A 23,380-nucleotide genomic window follows, 5' to 3' on the forward strand; every position below is an offset into this window, starting at 1 on the left:
TCGTATCGGCACGTCCCTGGCGTTCACTCGTGCTTCAGTGCACTCGTGTCGGTGGGCTCGTACTACGGTAGACAAGTTCGTCAGACTCGACGCTTCTGAGTCTAGTGAAGTAGAGTGTACACTCTATGTAAGTCATTTTACACTAGTGAGTGTTGCTGTTAGTATTAGCCTTAGTTTTATTAGTCACAACTTACTACTGTACTGAAACTGAACTAATATATAATCCAGAGCTTTATAATTATACCCAGGTCGGCTTTCAACTTTTGGCTAATTAGATTTTAGCAAACTTTAATTACTAAATCATCATTACCAGTAAGCTACTTAATTTGCTATGACAGTATTTTATTCTAGTATTATTTTTCATTATGTTTAATACAATTTTTATATTTGTTTTGTTTTGTTTAGTTCACTGTTGATGATGTTGTGTCTCCTGTATCAGCTTAACCAGGTCAAACGGTTAAAGAGTTTTGTTTACTGGTGACGGCCTTTTTATTTATTTGTGACTGTTTTGTGATTTAATTTTTACTTGGAATACTTGTTGAACGGATTAGTAATACAGTCATCATGGTGAGTAATTTTTTTATCTATTCACATATACTAAACTTGTTTTTTATTTCGGTTTTATAAATTATCACTCGTCATAATCTTTTTTAATTCAATCTATTGATATTAAATGATTTAAAATCGGAATTTAAAGCATATCTGAAGCTTCGAAGATTAGATTAATATTATAGACAGGTTAGATACCTGTTCTATTTTTTTTTTCTACAGGTAGTATGGTATTTTTAATCTTGATGTTTGAAATAACATAGTTTAATTTAGATCAAAATTAACTTAACAGATAGTTGATAATTTAAAGAATTTTTGTAACAAATAAATTATGGCAAAAAAAAAAATTGACATTTAGAAATTTTAAAAAACTACAAATGCAATTTTTTAAAAAGAAATTTTTTGGAGCAAATTTGTTTGTTAAAAAAAAATTGTCAAGTGACAATTAACTTTAATGTCATTCAATTTAGCTGTCAATTGACAATTTTTTAATTTTCTTCAACAAATAAATTTGCTCCAAAAAATTATTTTTAAAAAATTCCATTTGTAGTTTTTTAAAATTCCTACAAGTCCATTTTTTAAATAATTTTTTTTTTTTTACCATAATTTATTTATTAAAGAAAATTAAAAAAATTGTGAAGTGACAGCTAAATTTAATGTCATAATTTTTTTGTAATTTTATAGCTGACGGCTAATTTCAGTATTATTTGTTAAAAATATTACTGATCGGTGATCATTTATTAGAAACCTTACAACTTGTCATGTTTGCTGATATGATGCTATTTACGCTGTTCGTCAATGCGAAACAAGTAAAACGAGAATGACAATGTACAATCTTGGTTGGTTTTATAACTGCCCTATTTATTCGACCGAATAATCAAACTGATTACCGGCCCGGTTTGTTTAACAAATCAATAATAATAAAAATAATTACACTGTTATTTAAATTTTAACAATTTCACTGGACAATATTTAATATTGTCAACAAAGAATCTTGAAAATAAATCTTTTGTTTCATATTTTTTCAAGATAAAACGTTAAAAGCCATGACAATGACCTTCAAATTTTATAATCAATCAATAGTTACATAAAAAACAATAAGTGATAGCCTAATAGCTTAATGGTTCTAATTAAAATTGATGTCGAAATTAAATTTTAATTAACGATAAAAAATTCTGAGAAATAATACCGCTAAGTGATTTTTAAAACGTTTTAGTAATTAATTGAATTAAAAAAGTATGAAATTAGGGAAGGTCTCAACCGCATTAAGTATAATAATAGAAATATATACTTTTGTAAACTTATATTATACATTTTTCTTTAAAATATGAATCATCATACAAAAACCGTTTTCCTTATCTGTTTAACATGTGAAGGCTCTCGCGGAATTAACGTGTGTATCAAGCATTTAAATCAGTATGTGACAATGCATTCCTTTAGTGTAACATCAAAACTCATTAATTACCGTTATACATGTCCAGCGATTAACATTTTCGACGACAACAACAACAACAACAAAATCATCAAAACGAGTAAATAAAGTTCTATAAATAAAACGGAAACGTTGCTATTCTTCTTTTCTTCTCTATCTATTTTTCACTGAAACATAAAAATTTTAATTTCTTCCTCATTTTTCATCGGACACAAACAATACTTGACACGTAATCCGGACAACGTCCTGAATTCTTTGATGCCGAGTGAGCATTTACAAAAGAAATAAAGAAAGAATAAAAAAAAAAAGTTAAATATGAGTATGTAAAGAGCTCTCTGGTCGTTGTGCGATCATGAGTTTCATGACCGGAAGCACTTCTCGAGCCTCGACACTCCCATTTACATTGCCTCTGAACAAGAGCGAGAGTGATTGGTTCATTTTCTACGAGAATTGTGAATTTAATTTTTGCATGTGCAAAACATTATGCACTTGTACTAAATTGCCGTCATTAAATAAAATAAAACAATTATCAAATAATGACAAAAAACCTTAATAATAAATTGAAACATTTTTCAGGTCATCCATCATTGGCAGAGTCAAAATGTCAAAGTATCCGGGGTCGATGACATGGTACTACTTCCTAAGATCACCGAGGATGCTATCATGGATAATTTACGCAAGAGATATATGGATGATTACATATACGTATCCTTTCATTAACAAATTATTTGTACTCTTCCTTTTCTACTTACTTCATCCACCTTTTTTACTATTATTATTATTATTATTATTATTATTATTATTATTATTGTAGTCTGCATGCTAATTCAACATTCAGAGGATTGAGTGTGAGAAACTCTCATCCTATAATCCTATGATTTAATTTTTTTATACAAGACTCCTGACCTCAGTGAAGCTCTTGTGCCATTAAATTACATCATTTACTTTATTGTCAGTTATACACCAACACTAAAAGTATATTTAACACTTTCCTTAATGTACTGATAATTAAAATGATAATAATAATTAGACTTGCATTGGGCCTGTCTTGGTTTCCATTAATCCATTTAAACAAATGCCGTACTTTGGCGAGAAGGAAGTTCAAATATATCAAGGAGCTGTAAGTTAATTATAGTAACTTTTATTCTATGCAATAACAATAATTATACTACACTGTAAAAAATTACTGGTCTGCGGTATGGTGTGAAAATTTTTTACAATTTCACTGAGCTAAGTGCTCAATTTTCTAATCATTAAAAACAACAATAAATTTGAAAAATAAAAAAAGTTTGACGCAATAATTTTTTACAGTGTAAAAATTCTCGGTATTTAGACTTGTATGTAATTAATATTCTACATTACAGGCCCCGTATGAAAATCCACCGCATATATACGGGTTGGCAGATGAAATGTACCGCAACATGTTGATAGACGTCGAGAGTCAATGCGTCATCATAAGGTTCGTGACAAGACCTCTGTTAATACGAGATACATACATTTTATTTCTTATATGAATGTTGAGATGTTTATTGCTTTTTATTCTCCATTTCTTTGTAAATTATTTCTTGTTCTCATTGATTTAATCGTAAACATGAAACAGTGGTGAGTCAGGCGCCGGCAAGACGGTAGCTGCTAAGTACATAATGGCCTATGTATCGAGGGTCAGCGGCGGCGGGGATCGTGTACAGAGAATTAAGGATATTATCTTGGAATCCAATCCACTGCTTGAGGCGTTTGGTAACGCCAAGACTATTAGGAATAACAATAGTAGTCGATTTGTAAGTTAAACGATTGTTTATCTTTATTACCGATTTAAAGAGTGTGAAAATGGTTAAATTATTTAGTTTAAACATTTTCATCTTAAATGTATCTATTTATGATTATTGATATGACACTTAAGTTGACAGATATTAAAAATTTTTTTAGAATTTTATAGCAATTTATTAATTATTATAAAAAAAATATTATTAAAAAGTTTCACATGTGAAAATTAATAAAAATTACAAGTGAAAATTTTTGAAAGCATTTTTTTGTAAATTGAGTAATTGTTTTTTAATATTTGACATAAATGCATTGAATAATTGTTAATTTTTTTTTTTTTTTAAAGGGAAAGTATGTAGAGATGCAATTTGGAGATGGCGGACAGCCGATCGGCGGTAAAATATCAAACTTCCTGCTCGAAAAATCACGGGTTGTCAAGCATAATGGCGGTGAGAGAAGCTTCCATGTGTTTTATCAACTGACAGCTGGAGCAAATGAGCAGATGAAATGTAAGTAGCATAAAGAGATACGATACGTGCGTGGTTGCTTTGGTGGGCTCTTTAAAGTAGTCGAGGCCACGAGCGAGGGATTCTCGTCAACTTTTTTTCTCCCCTTGTCTTTGCTTGTTTCTACTTCGCACTGCAACTTCTGTACGTGCGCGTACATAATATAAGTCTGTTTGTTGTAGCGGAATTCGGCTTGAGAAATGAACTCGACGGCTGTGATTATTTAATGAATTGGGACGGTAATATTTGCCGTATGGGTGATCGAGGAAGTAGCAGTGATGCCAAAGATTTTCAAGAAACATTGAAAGGTAATCCAGTCAAGTTGTCAGTTGATAACTTTTTTTTTTTTTTTTTTTTCTAATCCAATAATCTTATCAAGAATGATTAAAAATTCTCTGTAATCATTTCAACCTAATTCAATTTAATTAAATTAATTTTGAGCTAGAGATGTATGGATAAGTGCAGCTGGGCATTGAACATCAACTTAGATTATTAAATAGTTGTTATTTATGATTTATAATATGACAAAATATAATTAGTTGAGAGACAAACGCTAATTAGCGTAAAATGTTTTAGCTCTGAGCGTTATGGACATCAAAGAGACCGAAGTATCTAATATACTACGTCTGGTAGCCGGGATTCTTCACATAGGGACAATTAAGTTCCGAGAAAACGGAAATTACTCCCAAATTGCAGATCCAAGAGGCAAGAAATTTATACTGCATATTAAAACTATTTATAGTTACCCATACACGTTAATTAATATTTTATTATTATTATAAATATTTTTGATATTTCAGTACTAAGATTGCCGGCGTATTTATTAGGGATATCAGCAGAAAAATTGTCGCATAAATTGATATCACGAGGATTTGAGTCGAAATGGGGCAGTCAGTCTGAGTCTGTAGATGTAACTCTCAATGTCGCTCAAGCACTTTATACCCGCGATGCTTTAGCCAAGGACATATATGCTCGACTCTTTGATTATCTAGTTAAACGAGTGAATTCGGCAATGATGACAACTGGCGATGCATTTGAAATAGCAATCCTTGATATTTACGGCTTCGAAATATTCGAGACAAATGGCTTTGAGCAATTTTGTATAAATTTTGTCAATGAAAAATTACAACAAATATTTATCGAGCTGACCTTGAAAGCTGAGCAGGTAAATTGTAACATTAATTAGATAATAATAATTATTATTATTATCCAAGACTTCAATTACTGTACATTAAATCATTGTACATCTGTTAATTAATATATTTTTTGTCTACTTAAAACAGGAGGAGTATGTCGCAGAAAATATTAAATGGACACCGATAGATTACTTTAATAATGCTGTTGTTGTTGAGCTACTGGAAGGTAAACGACCTCCCGGTATTTTCCTAGTCCTTGACGACGTTTGCGCAACTCTTCATGGTGGTAGTGATGCTGCTGACGGTGATTTACAAAAGAAATTATCCGTTGTTGCCAGTAGTCACGCTCATTTCCACGCTAACGGCGATGGTTTTGCAATCTTGCACTACGCTGGCCAAGTTATTTACTCAGTTGACGGATTTTGTGACAAAAACCGGGATGTTTTATTTACTGATCTGATAGACCTCATGCGAACCAGTACTAATAGTTTGGTACAACTATTGTATCCACCGGAAGAGGAATTAACTATCAATAGTAAGACTAAAACACTTAAATCGAGACCAACTACAGCGGGCAGTAAAATTCGCAATCAAGCGAGTCGACTCGTTGCTCAGTTGATCAAGTGTACGCCTCACTACATCCGGTGTATTAAACCGAACGAGACTAAAAAACCACGCGATTGGGATGCTCTGAGAGTAAAACATCAAGTTGAGTACTTGGGCTTGAAGGAAAATATACGCGTAAGAAGAGCTGGATTTGCTTATAGACGTCCGTTTGCTAAATTTTTACACAGATACGCTATTCTTACTACTCAAACTTGGCCATACTGGCGAGGAGATGAAAAACGCGGCATCCAATGGATCATGTCCAGCATTCAGATCGATGAGACACAGTATCAGCTTGGTAAAACAAAGGTTTTCGTTAAAGCTCCAGAAAGTTTATTCATGCTCGAGGAGGCCCGGGATCGTAAGTACAATTATTACGCCCGTGTAATTCAAAAATCATTTAAAAAATATTTTGCTCGTAAACGGCAAGAAACTGAAAAGCAAGCGGCTACTGATTTATTGTACGGACACAAACAACGTAGACGCGCAAGTATAGAAAGAAACTTTGTTGGAGATTATATTGGTCTGGATAGTAGACCAGGTATTAAAAATCTTCTTGGTCGTCGGGATAAAGTATTTTTTGCAGAAGTTGTTAAGAAATATGATCGACGTTTTAAAATGTGCCGTAGAGATTTAGTACTTACTGGTAATTGTTTATATTTAATTGGCCGAGCAGAAAAAACTAAAAAAGATCCAGGAGCAAGAAGACAACGATTAAGTGAGGAAGTCATCAAGCGAAAGCTTACCTTTGATCAAATAAGTCACGTGTCACTAAGCACGCTGCAAGATGATTTCATAATAATTCACGCGAAAGAAGACTACGCGAGTCTACTACAGCTTATGTTTAAAACAGAGTTTTTATCTGCATTCAGTAAAAAATACTTTGAACAACTGGGTCACGCTTTGAACATTAGATTCAGCAATAACTTAGAGTTTAAAGTTAAAAAGGAAGGATGGGGTGGTGGAGGAACGCGACAAGTTAAATTTTCAATGACCGGTTACGGCGACGAAGAGACGTTAAAGATAAACGGAAAAATTCTGAATGTTATTATCGGTCCTGGTATGCCATCGACATCAAGACCATCGCGTTTATCTGGCGCCAGAACAACTGGCACACGTTCATTCAATAATAATAATAATAGCAATAAGTCGATTAATCAAAGCAATAATAATGCTTATCGACCCACTGTTGGAGGAGTAACGTTGAGCAATATTTACGATAACGCCGATACAATAGGAAGTAGACCGCCCATCCCATCATCAACTCCCCGTGCGTCACCAGCTGCTGGTGCACCAGTTAATACTCCCGTTATTTCCTCAGGCTTACGACCCGCACTGCCTCCAAATCGACCAAATATCCGGCCTGTGCCGCAGCATAATTACATTAACAACGGTAAAGTCCCCGCTCTGTCAGCGACACTCGGGAAAATTTTGACTAATAATCCTACAGGTGGTCCACGTGTCGGATTGATAAGAGCACCACCACCTCCTTCCGATCCGGCACCACCGAATCAGCCAATTATTTATCCAGGTTACAATCCTACTAATAATCAAAGACTGTTGATTAATCAAGACAATAATCAAATAAGTAGTAATAATAATGAACGTAGTGTTAATGGAAGTAATCATAGTTATAGTAATAATAATACTAATAATAGTAATAGTAATAATAGATTTTCTGGAGGACATATTAATCAGTATGAAGATCCTAACCAGAGGCTAGCAGCGACGCTTCATAATGCGAATAGAAACAAATTACCACCTAGACCACCTCCAGTATCACATTTACCTAAAGTAAAAGCTCTCTATGACTACCAGCCGCAAGATTTGGATGAATTAGGTCTTAAAGAAGGTGATATAGTTGAAGTTTTGATGGAACATGAAGGCGGTTGGTGGCACGGAAAATTAAAAGGAAAAACTGGACTATTTCCTTCAAATTATGTTGAAAAAATATAAATATTAAATTTTTGATTATTTACATACAAGCAGATTGTTAAAATTTAAGTAAATTTATTATTAATAATTAATAATTAAATAATTATTCCAAAGAGATGCTACAAGCATCAAATATGCGGGTACGTGCATAATAAAATATGCACATACAATAAATAAATGCATTTATATAATTAATAATTAAATAAATTGACAATTCGTTTAATTGTTTGTCACATCACACCGTATATTTGCATCGGATAAAAGTATGATATACATAATAAAATAAAACTTATAGATTATTATTATTATTATTATTATTATTATTATTATTATTATTATTATTATTACAATAATAATATAAAATATTTAAAATAAAATAATATATTTAAATGACAATTTATTATCATATCCATCGACGACAGAAACACTAAATTGTCTGATAATGATAAGTATTAATAATAGTTAAATAACAAGTATCAAAATATGTTAATAAATAATGTTATGATACTCGCGAAGCTCAAGTCTATAATTATCAATTATTGCATTGTATTGCTGGCGTCAATGAACATTTTATTATTGTTGTTATTAAATATATGACGTTTACTCGATAAAATGAAATTAATAATTTTTCATTTTACATAAATCAAGTACTAAAGTGCTAAATTAAAAAAAAAAAATTGTAGGCGAGAGTGGCGATATTTACAGAGATCACTCTTATAACTATTGTTTTTTATTTCAATTAATTTACTGAATAGTGGTAAGTTAACTATTTAAATTCTATTAGTCACTCCAAGTATTTACACCATATATACCAAGTGTCAAGATTTATAAATAAGCTCTCACATCAGCGTACAATTGATGATACAATCCAATGCATACGGATTTATTAAAAATTTCAATATTATCGACAATTTTATTGATCATAAATATCGATATAGACATTTTTAATTTAATTCATATGAATTTATAGTGTTTATAATAAATTTCGCAATTACAATCTTACAATCGAAGCTTTTAAAATGGTAATTAAAGAGACTGCGATAATAGCTTATGTACGTGATACATAAAATTATTAAAATGTGAATGTTGACTTTTTAAATCTTTATATATATTGGTGTAATTGTTTTTACTACAACGAATTAACAATGTTAAAAAATTTGGCATAAATTGTGATTCAACACATTCAATTAGGCAAATTAAAAAAATATTTCCATCTTTTAATATTTTTTTTTCTTATAATAATTTAGAGCAAAATATACATACTTAATAATAACTTTGTTACTTTCTTTCTCTTTCTCTCTTTCTATTTTTATTTTTTAAATTAATTTTTTATCAATAAACTATAAAAAAAAAAAAAAAAAGAAATAATAATTAAAGAAAAAATTTTTAACAGTCATTTAGCAACAGTCATCGTGGGTAGAAAAAAATTCAATTGTGAGCAATGAAAAATATAAATAATTCACTCTTTTCAATTATTCGCATGCCTAGAATATAAATCTACACGCATGCCATTTATTTAAATCATCTGTCATATCTTGACGATTTTATGGCACAGATTTGAGTATGTCGATTGTTATTTTAACTAGCCGTGTTTTAAAGATTATCGGACGAATTCAGTATTATTATAATTTATTATTATTATTATTTTATTATACTGGTTAGCCAGTTTGTACCAGTCAAATATTTTTATTTAAGTATAATTAAGTAATTAAGAAATTTTATTTATTAATTATTAGACTGCATTTGCAGTATTGAACAACCTATATTACACGGGAGTCCGTTAGTACTTTAATTATCGTTTTATTTTTATTTTTTATATTAAATATAATTAATTACTAACTAACTAATGAAAATTTTTTTTTTATATCGAATAAATTTAATAACGTAATGAAAAAACTAAAGCTTTTAAACAAGCAACAGCGGGTAAAAAAAGTTTACTTTTATAAAATTATCAATCCTTGCACCGATTTATAAATGATTTTTTTTTATATTGTAAGTTTTAAATTAATCACTAACACATCACGACTCATGCAACGTATTTTTATCATTTTCTTTGGCAACTCCATTAGCAAAAAAAAAATTAATTGAATATTTATTGCTATATAGTATTATTACTATTCACTGTATCACGCAATTTTTATTTCGTTGCGCTAAACCAGCACGTGATAAATCACGTTCGATCTCGTCATCATCTTCAATTCTGTAGTAAACAAAAATAATATACATCAATGATTAATTATGCGACGAACAAAAATATAAAAATAAAAAACATATATATTAAAACTTACGCTCTTTCTTGCGTATCTAAATGATGGACCAGCTCATCTCTTTTATTAACGATAGAAACTAGTTCTTCAAGTAAGAGATTTTCTCTAACTTTCTGCTCGGCTGTTTTCTGCCATTCTTCAACAGCAAGTATACTTCTTAACTCACGATTTAATAATTCAAAACGTCGTTCCAGGTCATCTTCTTTTTCTCTACAGATAGATTAAAAAATTTATTACTATTGTTCTATTTAAAGCAAAAATAATAAATAAATAAATAACATAAATTTATTATTTATTAAAGCTACTTACAAAATGTTAAGCTGCATTTGCCGTCTTAACAAAGCATTCTTTTTATTAACAAGCGTGAACCACAGTGACATGAGTCGTTCAGTGTCTTCTTCATTATCACTCTCCATTGCGGCTCGTAATTGTTTTTCAAGTTTCGCCGCCTGTATGTCTATTTGGCTTTGTTCTCTTTCTAAAGCCTCTAATTCATTTTGGATGTAAGACGTCATATCTTTACCCAACTACATACAATAAAAGTAATTATATTAAATAAATCATTCTATTCGTCAATAAATCTAAAAATAAATGAGTAATAAATTTATTTTTACCCCTCGAATTGTCTGTGGGCTTTTTTCCGGGCTAATTTTATCAGGTGAAATTCTTTCGATTATTTTATTGTAAGAATACATGGGTGAATTATTTTTTTTATCACTATCAATAGCGCTGGCATTAGCCAGTATATTTCCATTATATTCAGACTGTAAAAATAAAAACAAGTATTGTTAAATATCATTACGTGCCTAATTAACACATTTTTAATGTAAGATAACACCTGCCTTTATACTCAAACGATCACCGGGTGTTGAAGGAGTCATACTACGTCTCGGACTATTATTTTGATCATCGGTAGATCGTCTATCACTATTGTTATCATCGCCAAGCTGACTTGGAGTTAAAACAACACCCATACGTGCCTCGGCAATTAGCCGACGTGCTCGCTCACGCAGCTGCTGTTGCCGATCGTCCTCATTTTGAGACTGAAATTATTTTATTGTATTATAAATTTAGAAAATTAAATAATTAATAAGTAATTAAGACTTACATCAACGGGACTTGAAACTGGCGAAGACATTGCCGATGTTTTAGATTGACTTCTGGCTTGCTCCAAGAGTTGTCGGGCACGCTCTCTCAGCTCGTCATGTCGAGTGACCAGCGGCTGTTCAAACAAATAAAAATAACATGACCTATTACTTTCTTTATATTCGACTGTTTCTTTTGTTAAAAAACAAGTGTCTTTGTTCTCTAAATCAAATAATAAGTTACTAGACAATTACATGCTGTGATCGTAATTCGCCGTGCAATGGAGAGAGACCACGAGGACCTTCTGAATTAGCTCGAATAGCTCGATCAATTATTTCCTACATTAAAAAAAAAAACAAAACAAAAACAAATGATGACAAAAAAAATTATGTACACTAATATTCAACATAACAAACATATAAAATGATAACAACAATAATAATGACAATAATAGTAATAAATTCGTACGTCTCGTGGAGAGGTCGGTGACTTGGTGATAGAAATCGATTGAGACCACTTGTCATCAACAACTTGAATATTTTCTTCTTCATCGTCAGATCCAAATGGATCCGTTAATTGACGTCTCGTCATGAGAATTGGACGTTGTTGAACGTGAAGTGACCGTGGTGGAGATTTACTCTGGATTAATAAAAATAAAATACAATAAATTGGCTATGGAAAAATTAAATAACCAATGACGAACCTTTTCTCTGGTATATTTTTCTTTAGTAGGCGATAAAACTTTTCCCAAAATACTTTTCGAACTTGCAAAAATAATGTCCTTGACGTCTTTAACACTAGACGGTGATTTGTCTTTACCTGGTTCATTATCCTGAATATCAGTATTTAAACTAAGATGTAATTTATTTTTCAACGATTCACCACAAGTTTCATCTATTTTATAATCAAACGGATTAGACCGTCTGTTTGTATTAGTATCACCATTTTTATTGCTTCTCTGCTCAATATTTTCCTTTTTCCGCATATTAATGATCTCCTGGCCGAATAATTGTACACTCACCTCGGAATTATTGTCTGTATTGAACCTACCAATCATATATGATGACTCGTCTGCGGTTTTGCCGATTTGATGAACCTATTTTTCCATACACACATACATAAAAAAATTATCATTCAATATTTTACTGTTTCATTATTTATGGAAGTATTTGCGTCTACGTGTATTGAACATTGACTTACCTCTAATTCATGACCAGTAAAATGGGCTCTTAATTGGTACAAATACGTCATTACCGCTAGCTTATCCGGTACAGTTAGTATGTCCATGTCAGCTGGTTCTATAACACGTGGAATACCGAGTGCTTCCCCCGCGTCAAACGCTTTTTTGCAATTACCCTTGACGTCATGCGGCAACAATGAATCCACATCGCTGAGAAGTAATAAATTACAAGCATGAATATAAATATTCCATAGTCTAATTTTAAATCACAAAAGCAAACAAGTTCTATGCAATGTCACAGACAAAGACGTAAATTTAAGAAAAAAAAAAAAAAAAAAAAAAAATAGAATTATAGTAAATTATTACATAAGGTCAGGTCTAAAGTGATGAATTATTGCGCAAAACGCCATTCCATTACGCCACGATGTCGTTAGATTTGTTACTTTAACGCCTGAATAATTGCGTGTAACATCTTTACACCACTCTAAAAGATCTTGACCCGGTGTTATTTCTCGTATACGTGGTGCACATGTTTCATTTTTTTTCAAGTCCAATGGTTGTAGCTTTGATCTCATTGAAGCGTTTTTACTGAAAATACAAACAAAATAAATAAATAAAAATAATTTTAATTCTTATTATGAATCATCAGTACAGTAATTTAAGTAGAACAATGAACTAGATATTATTTTATTGTCTTTAAAAATAAAAATAAAAATAAAACAAACGTACTCGTTTTCAACGGCGATCTCATCTTTAATAGGCGATCTGTCCTTGATATTATCAGGGATAGCCGTTAAACTGACATCAAGTGTTACACTAACTTGATCGTTTACCGGTGTTGCATCGTCTTTAACTAAGCTAGCCACTAAAATATTAATTATAGTTTATAATTATAATAATAGTTATCACCTACTTTATTATCTACGCAAATGATCAAATATTTATTTCATTAGTAGATAAAAAAAAAAAAAAAAAAAAATAATTAAATAATTTACCGCTTATCGGAGTACTTGGCATTTCGTTTTCAGTCAGACTGTTCGTCATCATTTCTAGTTGCGTTGAAATATCAAGAATTTCGTCTAAATTCTTTAGCGATAACTCCTCGACATCCTCAGGGATATCTTCATTATCAAAGTCATCTAAAGGCGCTATATCGCTGTTGTTGTTTACAGACATTAAGCTGGCCATACTCTGCATATCCTCATCTCTATTTCATACGTAAACAAATCAAATATGTATATATTATCATCACCATCATTATTATTATTATTATTATTATTATTATTATTATTATTATTATTATTATTATAATTATTAGTAAATGCTGAGTAATATGATCATTAGTGATGATATACATGTACTTGAAAAAAAAAAAAAAAAAAATAGCTAATGATTACAGATTAAGAGTAACATATAAATATATCTTACGTAGCTTTGCCTTCTCGTAGGAATACACACGATAACGTGCACTCCAACGTAGCACGGACTATTTTTTTCGACGTTGGTTTGAGATCTAATTTGAGCTGTTGCTGACTTGATTCCAGGGTCGCATATTTCTTCATATTAATATTTGTTGCCGCTACGTGCCTTCTTTTCCCCGTTGGAGAGACCTATTCAATAATAAATTAGTGTATTCCATGAATAAATTAAATAATCAATCAGTCAATTAAAAAATTTTAAGTATTTATTACATCTTCAATGACAAAAGTCCAGTCCTTATCCTCTAGCTCATGAGTACGTGGGTCTTTAAAAAGTGTCACGGACACAGTGTGGTTATCAGGAACAGCCCAACTGACTATTCCGATCATTGGATCACTCAAACAAGGCTCCCATTCTAGTGGGTCTGAGCTGACTCTTCTACTTCTCCTTGTCCAAACAACACTCAATTTATTGGGTCGCCTAAATAGTTAAAAAAAAAAATATATTGTTTTTTTTTTTTTAATAAAAAATCAATTACGATTTTTCTGTAATTTAATAATAGGCATGATATTTAATAATAATAAAGTTATAAAAATAAATTGCGACATCTTTATTATTTAGAAAGTTTATCTCACCATTTAGATGTTGTCTCGAGAGTAAGTTCATGATAAGAGACGGTGAACTGGAACTTGGCAGCTCTCTTGTTCACCCTCTGCAATCTTTTCCACACTGAACTCATTATTCAAGTATTCTTCAACAATACCTTATCACAGAATAAAATTAATTAATTATTTTATTTATTTATAAAAATAATTTACTATAAAAAAAAAAAAAAAAAAAAAAGAGAGTATTAAAAATTGAACGAACCAAAAGAAGCAATCACTGTTTCGTCATTTCTTAAATTGTCAAGGCCACGATAATTTTTTATCTCATTCCCAGATTATTAATAAAAAAAAGTTCACCAGCCACTAGTTGAAATAATAATAATAGTCAGTGACTATATATGTAGAATAAACTTGAAGATGTAAGCTTACAAGTTAATATTTAGTTAAGCGTAACAATCGATTATTGATAGCTAGTTTTCTGTTTCCTTCACGATCTTGTAATTATCCTTCAACCTTCATCCTTGATATCTTCAGTTTTTTACTCTATTTATCACAGATTATATATAAACTTAAACATAATAACTTAAGACAGGCCCAACCGGACGTTGTTAAGTTTTTTCAATGGCGACTATCCTTCAATGTTGAACTTATTGCAAATAAAATATATCACTACAGCTATTGTTTTTAATAAACTTGTAAATATATATAGCCACGTTTATTTTCTGGTGTATCTATCACTGCACTGTCAGAACCAGTACGTCATGCTGATTTCAATGAACTTCACTTACTGAACATTCTAGTCATCAGAGTTGTACATACGTTACACACTCTTTGCTCTTGTTATACTCGCTTGCAGCTCTCTCGCGTACCTCGATCACTGTTCTTTTATTACTGAAAAAAGAAATCAACGAATTATACACACAGCTTATATACATATATACATTGACGTACGTACATGTGTGTGAAACACATACGCGTAATTCTACAGTTTGTTCCGCGGCCAATGAGACAGCTGATTATCGTCCAACTTCAACTTACCGTAACTGACTGGCTTAGTCTACCTCGTCTACCTTGAGTTAGAAAATTAAACATAAGCTATGAAAAATAATTAGTGTGAAATCATTGGCTGAATCAATTCAACTAGTATAAACACTTGCACGGCCACTGATTGCAAACTTTGCATTTAGAATTGCAATTGCAAATGTCAAAAGTCAGTTTTTATTGTTGATGGTAAAAAAGAAGTTTATATTGTCGATAAAAACTGGTAAGTCGGAAAGTTAACATAATTCAAAGCGCTAGGTGGCAGCACAGTAGGTATTTTTTTTTTGTTTCAAAAGAAATTTTGAAAATCAGACAAGTTCATTGTACGATGAAAAATGATTTGTAAAAAGAAAAAGTTTATTGATGTTGTGATAATAAGTTGTTAAAAAAATAATATTATTACAAAAAACTTGCCAGGACAAACGTTAATAGTTGATTTTCTAAGAAATCTACTAAAAAAGAGTGTGGAAAAATATTTTATGATGATAAAATATTGAAATTTACAATGAAAATTAAGTTAGCTGCCATTGAAAAATTTTTAGAATTATTTTTTGTCAAAAAAAATGATTTAAAAAAAAAAAAAATAAATTTCACTTGTAAAAAACTTCAAAAACTGTAAGTGTAATTTAAAAAAAATATTTTTTTATTGTTATTTAATTATTTTAAAAATTTTAATCAAAAGAATTCACATTCAGAACTAAAAAAAATAGTAAGTGCAAATTTTTGAAAAATATTTTTTTTATAATTGATTGTAATAATAATTTAACATGAATTAATAAAGTTAATGAAGAACTAAAAAATTTATTAAATTTCTTTCAATCAATATACAAAATCAATTCTGTACAAACAAATTTTACATCACATAATTATGATTTGAAATGAATTGTTTACTTAATAATATCCTTTGTAATCATAATTATCTACGTAGGATGCTCCGTTGTGTGGGACGTGAAGAGAATTCTTGTGAGGGGCATAAGAGTCATCATGATGATCAGCGTAGTGAACTGGTTGCAAGTGAGCAACACCGTGGACTGGAGCATGAAGATGTCCGTGAGCATGACCATGAACTTCGTGGACTGGTTCTTGTTGGTGGTGTTCAACGAGATAAGTAGCGTCATGGTGACCATCGTGATGGGCATCGTGGTGAGCATCATGGTGAGCATCGTAGTGAGCATTGGGTTGAGCGTCATGGAGATCGTCGTGGTGGTGATCTTCTTCTTCAGCGACAGAAGGCAAAGGAGCAAGAGCTTGAGCACTTTCAGCAGCATGAGCAGCAGCAGCAGCGGCGTTGTTTTGAGCTAATTGAGCGGCAGCGGAGGCCTTGTCGTTGGCAGATTGAGTCGCAAGGAAGTCAAGACGGGCTGCAGCAAGTTGTTCATCAATAGTCTTGGCACGGGCCTTGGCCTGACCTACCATGCTGGTCTGGGCAGCTAATTCAGCGGCAGCCTCAGCAGCAGCTTGAGCTGAGTGGTCAACAGTTGCCTGAGCAGCGTTCAAAGCAGTGGTAGCAACCTGAACTTGATGCATAGCTTGCTGGGCTGCATTTCTGGCAGCAGCTGCAGCTCTCGCTGCCTGTTGAAGCTGCATCTTTTCACCATCAACTGCTACATGCGCGTCACGGGATTGTTGTTCAAGACCTGAAAGAATTATTTGCTTTCCAGCAAGCGCTGCGGCTGCTGTTGCTGCGGATTGAGCTGCGGCTTGGGCCAATTGGTTCTTCGCGGTGTAAGCAGCTTGTCCGGCTGCTGAGTGTTGTTGGCTGACTTGAGTTCTTGCTTGGTCAGCAGCACCACGCGCGATAGAAACTAGGCCTCCGCCAACGCTGAACCCGGTTTTGTAATGAGTCGGGTGGGATGGAGCCGAGTAGCTGTCGAATTTACCAAGCTTAGCGTTTGGCAAGTCAGCCAGAAAGGCATATGCTCCATGATTAGCGTGCTCGTAGCCTTCGATAAATTCGCGTGGTTTACGAGCTTCTTTTCCCTGCTTTGCAGCTGGATTACCAAAGACCACACTCGTACATACCAGAGATAGAGTAAGCAGTTTGTACATTTTTTTATCTGCAACATTCGAATTAAATTATGTAATTAGTTTAATTCATAATTAGAAATTGAAATTCTTTCTTAAGTATCTTGATCATGAATAAATTATTAGATAATTAAGTGAACTAATTTTTTTTGTGAAAATAAAAAATAGATAAGTTTTTAATTAATCAACTCTTATGTATATTTTAGAAATCAAGATGATGAATTCCGAAGTAATTTCACCGAAATTTAGATAGCTGCATGATCAATCACCTGTAACCATTCAATTATGAAATCGATTATCTAATCTGTTTTCGATCAACTACAATCATTCGTACCGAAGAATCGATTATGCCATAACTCAAGATTTTTCTCTAATTATATTTTTAATAAAAGTTTATTACTATGCATGTATATCAATCATGGACTAACTTGTAACTTGTTCTCCAGATTATTTTTAAATTCACAAATCCATGTTATCGAGACATAACAGTACTCGCGACGAAAGCGAGCTTATCCATGCGTAATTGGTATCACGTTATGATGCAAGAGATCGAGTGAGGGGAATTTGATTACCGGTTTACTTTATTTTGTCTAATAAACAATCGACATTGAATAATCAACAGTTTACTTAAGAAATATTTTTTTTTTTAATTGTTAAATTATTCAAGTGTAATTTTTTCCTTTTATTTGCTCAATAACAAAGTAGGTACAGTAATGAACGTAAAAGTAAGTAATAATTGCTCTGTTAAATGCTAAACGATTTGTTTTTTTATGAAAATTTCTTGTGTTAACAGGTCTTGTCTTCGACCACGCCCTTAGTATTTGCATTATATTTATTACCTAATATATTGGTTAAAACAATTGTGGGAGTAAAAGTACAAGTACATGTCCAAGTTTAAATGACAGAAAAAGTACACAGTGGTGATATGCCATGCCAGTGTGTTAATGTATATCAATGCTAATATGTATTATAGCTAAGCTCGTGCCGATCGTGACTCGTACGTTCTTTATTGGGCGAAACTTATTATCTCAATCTAAAAGTTAGGCCTACTCACGAGTAAATACATTTACTTATACTTATATGATATTATTGCAAATGTAAGAATTGAGATAGATAGATAAATAGATATCAATGTATGTGTATTCAGCTAACGCGTGTGTACACACTAACTGTTACTTGTCTTGTTGCGCTCTGAAAGTCGCTCTTAGCGAGAGTAAACGCCCGGATTATGGATTTTTATTCTTACCATACAAGATATTGTATAATGAAAATGCATAAACTTGAGCCCGATGGGAATAAACATTTACTCGCGATAAATATTTTATGTATCACTTATCTAGTCTTTCATTATTACATTTTTACATTTTTTTCTATTATAAACTTACAGTCCTTTCAAATAGTTACAATCGACCTTCATTATTACCAATTACTTTTAAAACTTATAGAAAGGCGCTTAAAATTTGTAGGAGTAAAAATCAACGTATCCGCTAATAGTTTAAATAATGGAAGTAGGTATTACGAATATTTTTATGACTGGTATAAATAACTAGTTTAGAAATGACATAAATATCTTTTATAATTTATTATTGAATCGACGCAAATATTACTTGAATAAATTTTCTAAGTAATTATCCGTGATTTTTACTTTTTTACTTTCAAGTTAGTTTCACATTTTATAAAATTTTTTATTAGCTTACCGATTGGTTTTTTACACCTTATTTAATTAAATTAATTGTTTTTTTATTGATTCAAGGAAGTAAATTAAATAATTAGCTGTCAACGATTTTTATTTCAAATAAATCGTGATGTTTTTTTAAGTTAATTAATTAAACTAATTAAATCTACATCAATTTTCGTAAATTTATTTACAATAATTTATTGATTAATATTTAAATATAAATAAATTATTTTTTACTTTTAATTATAAATGTATATGAAGAAATAACAGTTAAAAATAATTTTATTAATTTTTGTAAGTAAACTTTTAATATTATGATTTTAATTGTAGTTTATAATAATGAACGATAAATAACTTACGTATTGTTACAGAATCAAAAGATTACAGTGTTTGGCACGAGAAGAAAAATAAAAAAATACAAGGAAAAGTATCTGTCCTTTCACGTGGAGGGAACTAATACAAACTGATAGATAACTCGCCGATCCTAGGAGTTCTTATAGTCCCGCTGGTCCAGTTTGGCGGTTTGTTCGAGGCGAGGCTACGGAAGGGATTTATTATTGTAGACAGTGGACCTCCCAGCTTGTTTACAATTACATCTTATAGAATTTTTCTTCGAAAATGTCACCTAAACTTTAAGTATTGCATAATTTTACACTGTAATAAATATAATAACAGTGTTTGATTTTTTAATCATATAAAATTATGATTAATTCCCAAGAAGTCAAAAATTAATAAGTGTCAATTTAAATTCAACGAAATATCGCCAAAAAAATTTTTGAGCCGCTTGGGTTTTAATAAATTTCAAATATTGGATAAAATATTAAAAATTTATGAGGTTGAAGTTAGCAGATACTCGACAATTTTTTATTTTTCTTGAAAAATAAATTAGGCATAGAAAATTATTTATAAAAATTTCATTTATAATTTTTCAGAACTTCTAAAGATGAAATTTTTAATTAAAATTTTCTTGCTATATATTTGTTTGTTAAAAAAAATCTTAAAATTATCAGATTTCTCTCAATTTCAGTATCATAAAAATTTTTTTAAATTTTAGGTTTATTAAATAGATTGTTAAAGATTGAACATAATTTATTATTAACTGCATGAAGAATTAATTTTTTTAAATTTTTAAATTAATTCAACACGAAACGTTTCAATCATATTCATTAAAACGTTTTGTTAAAATTAATCTTGAATTAAGATTATATTTTTATATAAATTGCAGATCATAGAATGAGTAATAACTTTTAGAAACTATTAAATATTATGTATTATATTCCGTATAACTATATAAATTGCCGTAGGTCCGGAGTATGTTTATCTATTGACGTACGTTGTGCTCTTACTTTCACACGGACCTTATAAATTTAATTATATATTATTCATTACAATAAATAATAATATAATACTCATATTATAACAAAGCTGAATTACATATAACATGTAAAAGCTTAAAAGGTATCAAGTACCCACGATGAAGTCATACTTGACACGCTTACATCAATATTCTTTTTTGTGCAGCAATGAGATTCATATCTGTACCAGATTAATTAATTTTACAAATTAAGAATGATGTTACTAAATAATGAAGCTGTTTAAAAAATTAGCAAAAAAAAAAAAAATTAATTATGTCTGACTTCAGATTAAATGAAATGAGATTATGACAACCTAGACGTCAAGTTGATATGTCATGAGGAAACGGAGACGCTGGAGAAATATCCAGTACTTCCTGGCCCTTTACTTAGGTAACCCGGATTAATGGAAATAATTTTAATAAAACTACTAACCATTCTCATAGATTGCTTAATAGTGAACTAATAGTTGTGATTTATAAATTGATATAATATATAATTCTAGTTGCGCTGACATTTGGGAACTTGAAACGTGCTAAAGGAGCTGAAGCGCAGCAAAACGGAACAACAAATCGTGCTCATGGATTAAAATCTATCGGAAATAATAACAATGAAAATAATCATGACAACTCACACTATTTGGTAAATAAAAAAAATTAAAAAAAGAAAATTATTAATGCTTAAATAATTGTATTACAGGATGAAAAACTTCGAAAAGTCCGCGATGTCCATGAAATAAAATTAAAAAGAATTGAGAAGAGAGATCAGTCGGAGAAGAGCAACGAGATAGTTAATAAAGCGGTAGAAGAAGCTAAAGCAGCTTCAGAAGCTCAAGGAATGGCTGCGCAACAGGCTGCTTATCAAGTAACTTTGATAGATTAATGATAATAAATTTTTACGTTAATTTATCTAATAATTAACTAACCGAGGAATTTATGCTTTAAATAGGTAAAGTCTCAATTAGCAGACAGGGCGATCCGTGCTGCAAAAACCGCCGAAGCAGCATTGTCGGGTAAAATAGCTTTGTTAGAACAGTTAGGTGAAGAAACTAAAGAAGCGCAAATAGTTTTCCAAGATGGTAGTTTAGAGTTGGAACAAGTGCGAAAAAGTACGAATGCAGCTATACGCGTGGCGCGTGACTCAAGACAGCAGGTTTTTAATTATAATTAACACCTCGAGCAGTGCGTATTCCTGAAAAATAAAATGAAATAATTAATGACAAATTTTTTTAGTTACAAATGTTGACCAAAGCTGTAAATATCGTAAAAACAAGCATAAGGAATGCGAATGTGTCTGTCGACGGAGCTAAACGATTGCTGGCGAGCAAACAAAAACTACTAGAGGCTGCGAAAAAACGTGTCGAAGACTTAGTCGAGCGACTGCACGTCGCAGACAATGATCTTATGAAGATACACAGTGTTGCCATTAAAGCCCAAGAATTTGCTCGCAATGCAAGAGCTAAAGTTAATCGTAGCATTTAGTATAATCTCATTAATAAATTCATTTAGTTGCATTCAGTATTATATATACATGAATGTATTAATCAATCAAATAATTAAGTAGACTATGAAGTAACAAATGACTTTCGCTGATAAACGTCATTAATGGGTTAATAAAAAAAAAATTATTAACTAACTTTAAACATGAGAATGTTATGTGTTTTATTTACTGTATTTTTGATTGATAATGCGTTAGAAGTTGCACCTAACAGTGCCCGAGAATTGCGAGAAGCAGGTGAGGTGAGGTAAATTTTTTCACGTATTAATTTCAATGTTTTATTAAATAAATATGCTTAAAAATATATTTATTTTAATATTAATAATTTAAAACTCAGAACAAGGCAACCAATATCGCTCAAGACGCTGCCAATGAAGCTAAAGCTGCTTCAGATATTCAAAATGCGGCTGCTGCTGAAGCTTCTCGTCAGGTAAAGTTTTATAAACATTTTTTTATTTTTAAAAATTTCCTAAGTAATAATTTAATTATTAGATTTAATCATTTTAGATAAAAGCTCAACTAGCGGACAAAGCTTCATCTGCTGCAAAAGCTGCTAAAGCTATATTAATTGGAAAAATGTCTGTTGTAACGCAACTGCAACAAGAAGTAAAAGAAGCTGAAGCTGTTGTTAATGAAGAAGTCGGTTCAATTCGACGAGCTAAGGATTTAGTTAAATCTGCTGTCCTGGCAGCTCAGCAAATTGGTGAAGAAGTAATCATGAAGAAGACATTTATTAATTGTTTTTTTTTTATAAATATTAAATTAATTGACTAATTTTTTTTTTTAAGCATAAAACACTGAGTCAATCTTTGAGCACGTTGACAAAAAATGTCGAAGTGTCGGAAGAAGCTTCCCAAGGAGCACGACGTGAGCTTATCGAGCAAGAACAACTAGTGAATGATGCACGCCAGCGTCTCCATGAATTGACCAAAAGGACGCGACAAGCGAAACGCGATCTTGAAAATACGAAGATTGCGGTAATAAAGGCCAACGCCGCTGCTAGATTAGCCCAAGAGAATGCCGCGAGGATCAAGTCGCGATTCGCTTCATTCGATAAATCTTAATAGCTTTAGAAAAAAATATCTTGAGATTTGACCTTGTTCTATATTTGTAGAAATCATTTTCTTTAAAGTGCGTAGACTTTGTAGCAATAAAGTGATGAAATAATAATTTATTCTATGTTAATTGTAATGATTACATGATAATTTTTGATATATTTATAAATTCTAATGAGGATAAATAATTATTATTAATTATTTTTATAGTTATTGGTATAGTTGCAAACCTAACGCATTATTTTATAAC

At 31.2% G+C, this 23,380-nt stretch overlaps 5 protein-coding genes across 11 annotated transcripts; 3 read left to right on the top strand and 2 right to left on the bottom strand.

Moving 5' to 3' along the window:
- Positions 1-37: 37 nt before the first annotated feature.
- Positions 38-9,286, top strand: LOC141525038 (unconventional myosin-Ie). 2 transcript variants are annotated; one of them, XM_074239300.1, is made up of 11 exons: positions 38-127; positions 406-567; positions 2,558-2,686; positions 3,012-3,101; positions 3,346-3,440; positions 3,582-3,759; positions 4,089-4,251; positions 4,431-4,556; positions 4,825-4,953; positions 5,049-5,413; positions 5,532-9,286. In XM_074239300.1, the coding sequence occupies exons 2-11, from the start codon at positions 565-567 to the stop codon at positions 7,944-7,946; spliced, it is 3,693 nt and encodes a 1,230-aa protein (XP_074095401.1). In that variant the 5' UTR covers positions 38-127; positions 406-564; the 3' UTR covers positions 7,947-9,286. The 2 variants fall into 2 exon arrangements, with proteins under 2 accessions (XP_074095401.1, XP_074095400.1); XM_074239299.1 differs by lacking the exon at positions 38-127 and adding an exon at positions 145-312.
- On the bottom strand, positions 8,221-15,641 carry Ehbp1 (Eps15 homology domain containing protein-binding protein 1). 6 transcript variants are annotated; one of them, XM_074239304.1, is made up of 19 exons: positions 15,438-15,568; positions 14,912-15,373; positions 14,745-14,845; positions 14,513-14,640; positions 14,150-14,357; positions 13,887-14,068; positions 13,454-13,665; positions 13,188-13,323; positions 12,825-13,046; positions 12,479-12,668; positions 11,982-12,374; positions 11,747-11,917; positions 11,533-11,616; positions 11,301-11,414; positions 11,035-11,235; positions 10,807-10,956; positions 10,502-10,719; positions 10,214-10,402; positions 8,221-10,125 (listed from the first exon to the last, which is right to left on the bottom strand). In XM_074239304.1, exons 4-19 carry the CDS (start codon positions 14,614-14,616, stop codon positions 10,044-10,046), a joined length of 2,856 nt encoding a protein of 951 aa, XP_074095405.1. In that variant the 5' UTR covers positions 14,617-14,640; positions 14,745-14,845; positions 14,912-15,373; positions 15,438-15,568; the 3' UTR covers positions 8,221-10,043. The 6 variants fall into 6 exon arrangements, with proteins under 6 accessions (XP_074095405.1, XP_074095407.1, XP_074095404.1 ...); XM_074239306.1 differs by having other exon boundaries at positions 11,982-12,110; positions 12,300-12,374; positions 14,745-15,373; XM_074239303.1 differs by having other exon boundaries at positions 14,745-15,373; positions 15,521-15,641.
- Positions 15,642-16,304: 663 nt separating this feature from the next.
- Positions 16,305-19,702, bottom strand: LOC141524892 (uncharacterized). The gene is made up of 2 exons (XM_074239041.1): positions 19,586-19,702; positions 16,305-17,580 (listed from the first exon to the last, which is right to left on the bottom strand). The coding sequence occupies exon 2, from the start codon at positions 17,570-17,572 to the stop codon at positions 16,415-16,417; it is 1,158 nt and encodes a 385-aa protein (XP_074095142.1). The 5' UTR covers positions 17,573-17,580; positions 19,586-19,702; the 3' UTR covers positions 16,305-16,414.
- Positions 19,703-19,751: 49 nt separating this feature from the next.
- On the top strand, positions 19,752-22,191 carry LOC141524893 (uncharacterized). The gene is made up of 6 exons (XM_074239042.1): positions 19,752-19,862; positions 20,869-20,971; positions 21,084-21,220; positions 21,278-21,442; positions 21,527-21,730; positions 21,811-22,191. Exons 2-6 carry the CDS (start codon positions 20,917-20,919, stop codon positions 22,057-22,059), a joined length of 810 nt encoding a protein of 269 aa, XP_074095143.1. The 5' UTR covers positions 19,752-19,862; positions 20,869-20,916; the 3' UTR covers positions 22,060-22,191.
- On the top strand, positions 22,087-23,264 carry LOC141524895 (uncharacterized). Its single transcript, XM_074239043.1, has 4 exons — positions 22,087-22,317; positions 22,413-22,505; positions 22,583-22,786; positions 22,864-23,264. The coding sequence occupies exons 1-4, from the start codon at positions 22,222-22,224 to the stop codon at positions 23,137-23,139; spliced, it is 669 nt and encodes a 222-aa protein (XP_074095144.1). The 5' UTR covers positions 22,087-22,221; the 3' UTR covers positions 23,140-23,264.
- The last annotated feature ends 116 nt before the right edge of the window (positions 23,265-23,380 follow it).

This window comes from Cotesia typhae, unplaced genomic scaffold (assembly GCF_013202065.1).
Source record: "Cotesia typhae breed Kobodo isofemale line unplaced genomic scaffold, CoteBio_Ctyphae contig_23, whole genome shotgun sequence".
Lineage (NCBI taxonomy): Eukaryota > Metazoa > Arthropoda > Insecta > Hymenoptera > Braconidae > Cotesia > Cotesia typhae.

Bases quoted from the DNA above. Each gene is read 5' to 3' on its own strand.
- LOC141525038 (XM_074239300.1), top strand. The intron at 2,687-3,011 runs GTATCCTTTCAT...AATAATAATTAG, and splicing joins ATATGGATGATTACATATAC to ACTTGCATTGGGCCTGTCTT. The intron at 4,954-5,048 runs GCAAGAAATTTA...TTGATATTTCAG, and splicing joins CCAAATTGCAGATCCAAGAG to TACTAAGATTGCCGGCGTAT.
- Ehbp1 (XM_074239303.1), bottom strand. From the start codon at position 14,616: ATGAGTTCAGTGTGGAAAAGATTGCAGAGGGTGAACAAGAGAGCTGCC. The intron at 11,236-11,300 runs GTAAGTCTTAAT...AAATAATTTCAG, and splicing joins CAGTTTCAAGTCCCGTTGAT to TCTCAAAATGAGGACGATCG. The intron at 10,403-10,501 runs GTAAGTAGCTTT...ATCTATCTGTAG, and splicing joins CAAATGCAGCTTAACATTTT to AGAAAAAGAAGATGACCTGG.
- LOC141524892 (XM_074239041.1), bottom strand. From the start codon at position 17,572: ATGTACAAACTGCTTACTCTATCTCTGGTATGTACGAGTGTGGTCTTT.
- LOC141524893 (XM_074239042.1), top strand. From the start codon at position 20,917: ATGAGGAAACGGAGACGCTGGAGAAATATCCAGTACTTCCTGGCCCTT. The intron at 21,221-21,277 runs GTAAATAAAAAA...ATTGTATTACAG, and splicing joins ATGACAACTCACACTATTTG to GATGAAAAACTTCGAAAAGT. The intron at 21,731-21,810 runs GTTTTTAATTAT...AAATTTTTTTAG, and splicing joins CGCGTGACTCAAGACAGCAG to TTACAAATGTTGACCAAAGC.
- LOC141524895 (XM_074239043.1), top strand. From the start codon at position 22,222: ATGAGAATGTTATGTGTTTTATTTACTGTATTTTTGATTGATAATGCG. The intron at 22,318-22,412 runs GTGAGGTAAATT...TTTAAAACTCAG, and splicing joins AATTGCGAGAAGCAGGTGAG to AACAAGGCAACCAATATCGC. The intron at 22,506-22,582 runs GTAAAGTTTTAT...TAATCATTTTAG, and splicing joins CTGCTGAAGCTTCTCGTCAG to ATAAAAGCTCAACTAGCGGA.